This window comes from Sapajus apella, unplaced genomic scaffold, assembly GCF_009761245.1.
Source record: "Sapajus apella isolate SASKATOON/1434 unplaced genomic scaffold, GSC_monkey_1.0 scaffold3259, whole genome shotgun sequence".
In the NCBI taxonomy this organism is placed as follows: domain Eukaryota; kingdom Metazoa; phylum Chordata; class Mammalia; order Primates; family Cebidae; genus Sapajus; species Sapajus apella.
The window spans coordinates 1-7,648 of NW_022440185.1; the positions used below are offsets into that span (position 1 = coordinate 1).

Here is a 7,648-nt window from a genome sequence, read left to right on the forward strand (position 1 = left end):
GACATAGCGGAAAGTGTCCCAACTCTGCATAAGTCCTAGCTCCATAATGAACAGCTATTTGTTCTTGGACAAGTTGCTCCTCTTGGGCTCAATGTTGTCTTCTACAAAGTAAGGACTTTGCTGCCTTATTTCACTAGGTTATTATAAAGATTTAACAAGATATCATTTTTTAAATGCTTAGAGAAACAGTAAAGCAATGGAATAATCTGTTCCTAAACTTTACAACTGAAATCATCTTGGAATCCCAAATAAAATCCAATCTGTATTTTGTTCATAGGTTCTAATATGAAAATGTTGCTGTTTTCAGAAAATGTTATTAAGTCCTAATTTTGCTTATTAGTTGTCCTACTCTTTGTGACTTATAATTTAGGGTATCTCAACTATTTCATAGTTTGTAACTAAATTTATTGATAAATATCTCATTAAAGTAGGTGATGTGATTGTCCACTATTATGGAGTTTATCAATGAAACTAATGGCAGAAAAACCAATGGATGTAAGACCTGGCTTGGACCAATGATCCTTCTCTACGGACTGAAACTGTGAACCAGCAGATGTTTGCTAGGATGATGCTTTACACCCATGTTCATATCCAGCTGACATGGGAGACCAAAACCCTACTTTCATTTTTTTTTTAGGTTCCATGAAGAAGTTGCAAGTTGACATTCTCTAAGTTTTGACATACACACTTAACAACATATTTTGCACATAACACCCGACACATTATTCAGTTCTGGTGTCATCTCATAGACCACCTTACATGACTATTTTTGTAGTGCAAATCATAATTTCAATATTTTGATAGCACCCATTTTCCTTTATTCAAACAGTTTCCTTACAGCTAGTCAGCAAACAGTCAAATAACCTTCTAGTGACTGTGCAAAAGATGGAATGCTTCAAAAATCTGTGCAGCCTCCTTATGCAGGGGCCATGCTAATTTTCTCTGTAGTGTTTCAATTTGAGAATATGTGCTGCCGAAGCAAGCACAAAGCCCTACTTTTACACATGATTGGTGATGAAACATGGATAAGGTTTGGTCCTGTTAAGTCCAACTAACCTACTTGACATTCTGAGAATTCTCTTCAGTGGCTTCCTGGGAGGCAGAATTTGAAAATATTTTTAAATTTTGAGGTAGAGGTGCAAGTAGCTTGGGCAATTGTCATTATTATGTAAAACAGATCACTCAGGGGCCAACCACCACTGGGAGTCTGCTGCTCTGGGGAAGGTTAATATGGGACTTTCTACTGCCTAAGGTACTATACAGGATATAAAGGTGTGGGAGGGTACAGACCTGGTAGCAAAGAAGAAAGAAACACTGATCTCTTTCTGCCACATTATTTCAACCTCTCTGACCATTTAGAACAAGCCCAATGAACATCTGCTAGATAAAAGACCAACACGGGCCTCAAAGAATCTCTTACCATGAAGGTCTCAGCTAAGTCTAGGCTGAGATGTGGGTTCCACATCAGGTTCTGAATATGGGGGTAAGGGTCAATTTGTTCACTTTGTGTGTGGATAAAGTCACACTGCCAGAGCAGGTTCTTTGGCAATAACGGCTGAGCATATAAGCATAGGTATGTGAACTAAAACATGCTATAACTTCAACGTCTCTGTATGGATCACCATGAAGACCTGAGGGATCTGAATCAGTACGGGCATCTTGGTGTCAAAGGTCAACCATTATCAGGCAGCAGGACCAGTTTTAGGGGCAATAATGCAGCAACAGAATTAACAGAAACAACAGAATGATTGGAATGTCCTTTGTTTCTCCTCCTTCTGATTTGATAAAGGGATTGCCTTCCTTGGATTTAGTGAACCCCGTTCGTTCTTGAAAAATTCAAGGAGTACGTAGAAGATAGTTCTCAGAAGACAGTAAAAGATTTTCTGCTAAACTGGACATTTCAAGACCCAAATAACTGATCAGAAAAATCAAAGATGTTACACTATTTTTTAATCTCATGCATAGGTTTTATTCTTGGATGAAATGAACAATGTTGGGATCTCTAAACATAAAGGTCTTACAAGTGCTGAGATAAAGAATCCAGCACGCACTAGCACATGTAACCAGTCTAGCTTTTTGTTTGATTTCTAACTGCGGCAGGGGACTAACTCACTGCCACTCTAAAACCACCTGAGCCAAACTATGACATCTCACCTGATAAGATACAATCGTTGTAAATATTTTAAGCCTCGATTTAGTGTTAACTAGCATTTTAATGTAAACACTTACATGTCATGATGACTAGAAACAGCATAATCGGTGGCAGTTTTCCCAGACAGATCTTGAAAAAATACATCAATATCTTGCTCAAGTAGAAGGCTAACTATACTTGCTGATCCACAACATACAGCAAGTATGAGAGCAGTTCTAAAATGACAGAGAATTTCTCCCTTAAGAACTATAGTAAAATTTAAAGCTAATCTAGTATACATTACCAATTTAATATCTTGCCTATTCATGCAGAATTAAACATAATTAAATATTTATATGTATTAAATGACATAAGCATCTTGGGTGCCCAAGTGTTCATCTTTGTAAAATACCACCAAGGTTAAAAGGAAGGGACAAAAAGAAAACCTCTTATCTCAGTGGGATATTGCATCATAGAAGCTACTAATTTAAAGGCTTTTGATGGGCAAGAAACTATGCTATGGCCACTTATCTGAAGTGGACAAAAATTTAAGTGAAGATTTCTTCCCAGCTTCCCTAGGCTGATATGCTGTAATAGAAAATCAGCCAGGGGATTACATAAGAGCTATCTGCATGCTGAAAGCAGTAATATTAATAACGGGGAGAATAGTGGTCATAGTTGTTTCAGTTAACAATGCCAATAAGCATGAGCTGGGCACTAAATTAAATGCTGTACATACACATCTTTCTTACTTATGCACAGCCAATTTTGAAGGACATATTCTCCTTTTCACATATGACAACATATTTGGTGGTAAATACCATTCCAAGGTCACACATCTAGCAAGTAAGAAAGCTAGGAATTAAACCCAGTCTTGTGTGAATCCAAAGCCTTGCTCTTTTCTCTTATCGCCCAAATACAGCTTGCTTGCCTTCACTAAAGGAAAAGTATATCCACTTAAAACTAACTTACTCCCTCTCTCCATACCAATTAAAAATAAAAACATCAAAATACACTGGAAATAAAACAAAAGCTGATGAACCCACAGTATCAATTGTATGTAGGGATAAGCTAACATTAATATCCTTCAAAGAAAGCAAATTAAAGCAGAGTCATTCAAAACATAAAATGATTATCAACTCCTATTGATGTTGAATACAGCATACTTAGCAGAAAAGCATATAAGACACAGAGGTTAAAAACTACCAGAAAGGGGTAAGAAGTTCAATATTGAGTCATAAAGTAAACCTAAAATTAAAGTTCACACTTCATGAGACTAACATGAAATCCATTTAGCTAACATAAAATCATATAACCAAAAAGGTCACATAATAACATCAGTCAATGTAGTAAGATGAATCCTACTAAAACTGTTCTTTATGTTGCCCAGTTTAACTCTTTTTCTACTTAACTGATTCGTGTTAATCCTGATCACTATGTCACAATAAGTTAATCTTATGAATATTTATGACGTGAGTGACTGCTATCACTCTAGAACAACAGACAGATTAAAAGAAATAACTGTACCTTCCAAATTTATCAAGGGCATTTAAATTAGCTTTTTTCTTGATTAAAAATTTCACCATTTGCTGTTTCTGTCCATGTATGCCAAGCAGAAGTGGCGTGAGGCCACACTGTAAAACAATGCAAAGCAAAAATGATATCTGATTCAAAAATTACATTTTCTCAACTGAACTGAAAACTATATAAGATCCTATAAACTTACACTCATAGAAAGTAAACAAATTGTAGTCACTTCCCTCTTACTCTTCTGTGCTTTCCCACACATCGCTCCTTCCCTTGGAGACATTCCTCCTCTGCCTCACCACATTAACTCTGATCATCTCAGAAACTGACTTTAAACATTTATTCGTTCCAGGAATCTTTGCTTCTAAGCCAGCATTTGGCACAGTATTATTGGATGATAATATTTTTTTCCCCATCTAAGCAAAGAGCTTCTTGAGGGCAGAAGCTGTATCTTTTATCTCTATATCCTCAAAACCTAAGACAAATTGTTGGGTATTAAGCAAGAATTTGAATGTAAAATATTTTTTAGTTTCACATGTTTCACCAAAAGATCAAACTCCAATGTGAAATAAAAATTGCTATTAAGACTCATACTGCCCATTTCAAGAATGTTTCCAACATTTATTCATTTAAAATCTATTTGTATTTAATTTTTTCAGACTGTTAACTAAATAATCAGTTCATAGGACTACTGAAACTAAATTAACAGAATTCCTATATGTATTCTTAATAACTCCATGATATTTAGTGTTTTAAAACTGCCATCCTGATTAGCCCAATGCTCTACAAACTTAAGAGACATACTGGATAGTCGATAATACAGCTTCAATTGACCAAAACGGTTTAGAATTTGCTAAATGTTTAATTGAGAAAACTCTGCTCTTAATAACAACTTATTGCCCTAAGCGCTTGAATAATAAGTGACACCTAAATGATAAGAGTAGCGACACAAAATCCTGAGAGGACCATCCTCTACTTATTGAAAGATACTCACTGCAAAAAGACCTTCTGAATGGCAGTGAATAACTGAAGGTAGGAAGGAAAAGCTATTATTCTGTAAGCTGATTGATACTGCCAATAATATTCATTTTAATGTCCCAATCACAGAGATAAAATTCAGACTAGGACAGGAATTGTGGCTCACACCTGTAATCCTAGCATTTTGAAAGCCTGAGGCAGGTGAATCGCTTGAGCCCAGGAGTTCAAGACTGGCCTGGGAAACATGGCAAAAAACCCATCTCTACTAAAAAAAAAAAATACAAAACCTGAGGTTGGAGGACCACCTGAGCTTGGGGAGGTCGAGGCTCTGGTGAGCTGCGATAGCACTACTGCACTCCAGCCTGGAAAACAGAGACCTCCTCTCAAAAAAAGAAAAAGTCAAACTACTATTACTGGAAATTAAAGATGTAAAGGAATGAGCACATATCCAACTCCAACTCTTCTAGAGATATCTCAGTTTCTGAGATGTAAGAATTTACACATTACACTTATCTATTCAGTGGTTCTTAAGCAGGTGTGTATCCAGATTTTGAGGAATTTCTTGTTGTTGTTAGAGACAAGGTCTCATTACGTAGCCCAGGATAAACTCAAACTCCTGAGCTCAAGCAATTCTCCCACCTCAGCCTCCCTAGCAGCTGAGACTATAGCCGTGCACCACCATGCCTGGTTCAAGGAAACATTTTTAACATACATGTCCAGGCTTTATCAGACTTACTTTATGAAAATCTTCAGGGGAGAGCCTAGAGTGGTAGATTATTTAAAATTTTTCCTCAGGTTACTGGGATGCACAATTCTAGCTGAAAACTAGTACAATAGATAATTACTTCAGTGTCCTCTCAGCCACATGACCAACTCCCTTTATCATTTCAGGATTTGGCCAAAAAGAGAAAACAGTAGGAGAGAGATTCATTTGCTGAAATCACCACGTAATTTTCCTGGGTAAGGGGAGAACAGGGTCTAGTAAACTCAAAATACAACTTGATCTTCGTACTTGTAAGCTACTGATGTCCCACCTTTCCATCAAGACATTCTAGATTTGAAAGCAGAGTTGAGACTCTACTTGGCTATTTCTACCAGAATAGAATAGTACACAGTCAGTTAAGTACTTGTGATTCCCTCTTCTCAAGGGTTTCCCACTACATTACACCTATTCATTGCCAATCTGGTTCCTCAGAGGCCTCCTAAAATTGATCTCTGGGCAGTTTACAACTTGCTAACTCCCAATCCCAAACTGAAAACTGTCATTCTCTAAAACTGAAGAGAACCTTGCTTCACCATACAAAGAAACAAATGAATGAACAACAACAACACCACACACACCAACAACCTTTCTATTGTCTTTCCTTTCCATTACCTAATTGCCAAACTGGCCTTGATATTTCTGATTGCTCTCTTTTCTCCTTTCCATTTCTCCGTTATGAACAATCAGAACTATCTTAAGCCTTGCCACTGAGAGATACATCACTTCATGCTATTACTTTTTTTTAGGAACTTGTCAAAGCAACAGGATTTCTATTCGCTGAAATATGTTTTGATTTTCTTGGAGTTTTAATGTAAAACCTATTTCCAGGGCAAATTGTATTATTTTACAATCATTAGGGAAAAAAACCAAAAACCTGGGAGGGAAAAATTGAAAAAAATAAGTATTACCTTTTACAAATTCACTGTTTTTTAAAAAAACAATTTACCATAAGTGCATTTAAAAAAAAAAAAACTGGACCCTCTCTAATGCTTCTTTAAATTTAACAATACTTAAAATAAAATCTTAGATAATTAAGTCACTTCAAAATATTTTCATTCAGGTTATGCTTGAGCTTCCAAATACAGAAAACTGACCCTTACACAGGAGGTCAGTGTTAAAAACAATTGCATTTCAGTATTTTGAAAATAAAATTGGTAGATCTGTACCTTGTTTTTGGCTTCAATATCAGCACCGTATAAAAGCAGTGCTTTGGCCAGTAATTTGTCTTCATTGTAGACAGCATAGTGTAACGCGGTATTGCCATACACATCCGGAAGGTTTGGATCAGTGCCATGTTCTAGCAACATTAACACACATGCATCTTCTTGGCACTGTACGGCCTGTCAGTATTAGACCAAAAACAAATTATAAATCCTAGGAATTCGAAATAAATATTCCACGGGTTTCACCAACTAGTTATATTTAGATAGGAAAACTCATCTTTATTGTATGTATTGAAATCGAATACATCTCATGCCGATATAGTTGGCTACTGCATACCTTTATTAGAGCTGTCCTCTTTTTGCTGTCAAAGGCATGAAGTGCACATCTTCTGTCCAGCAGGAGTTTTACTATTTCTGAATTCCCATTGGCAGACGCCAAATGGAGAGCAGTTCTATGAGAGCGAGAAGACTTTTTAGGAAATTGTAGTGCATTATCTACAGCCACCTCAACAATTCATGTCATTGCAAACACTAAACAGCCTATTACTCTGCCTTCAAAACAAACACCGAATTTTCCTCTGAAGAAAGTAAGCTATTACTTTCTTCATTATCCCTCATTACTCACTGTATGAATAAAAGAGCAGCCTATCTGAACAGAAAGAGCATAGCCCTTGGATTGCATTCAACTTGGGCTGGAATCCTACTTCAAGTGCTGCCACTTCTTAGATGTTGCTGAGCTGCTTTTTATCTCAATTTCCTCATCAATAAAATGGGAATGAAAATAGTAGCTTTCTCACAGGAAACCACTGTAATACTTAAATGAGACTCTACACAAAAGATAGAGAATAGTTCCTAACACAAAAAACAGCTCAATAATTGTTAGATATAATTTTTACTACAACTACTAGAGACAACATTTAAATTAAGTGAGATAATACCATCATACCTACACGTTGTTGAGGTATGTTTGAGAGATTACAGGTAACATTCTATTTTAGTGATTCTAAGATGATCATTGTTTCCATGTTTAAACATTTCTTACACTGGAATACCACTTATAATTCATGATTTACTATAATTGGGACA

At 36.3% G+C, this 7,648-nt stretch overlaps 1 protein-coding gene and 1 non-coding gene across 2 annotated transcripts; both read right to left on the reverse strand.

Annotated features, from left to right (window-relative positions):
- Positions 1-879: 879 nt before the first annotated feature.
- On the reverse strand, positions 880-986 carry LOC116547465. Its single transcript, XR_004267061.1, has one exon. It is a non-coding gene; the product is annotated as a U6 spliceosomal RNA (small nuclear RNA).
- A 1,243-nt stretch (positions 987-2,229) lies between these two features.
- LOC116547464 (POTE ankyrin domain family member A-like) lies at positions 2,230-7,180 on the reverse strand (the record flags this gene model as incomplete). The annotated part of the gene is made up of 5 exons (XM_032273417.1): positions 7,110-7,180; positions 6,872-7,014; positions 6,566-6,741; positions 3,659-3,765; positions 2,230-2,367 (listed from the first exon to the last, which is right to left on the reverse strand). Coding segments are annotated over exons 1-5 (635 nt in total), but the record flags the coding sequence as incomplete, so codon positions are not given.
- Positions 7,181-7,648: the final 468 nt, after the last annotated feature.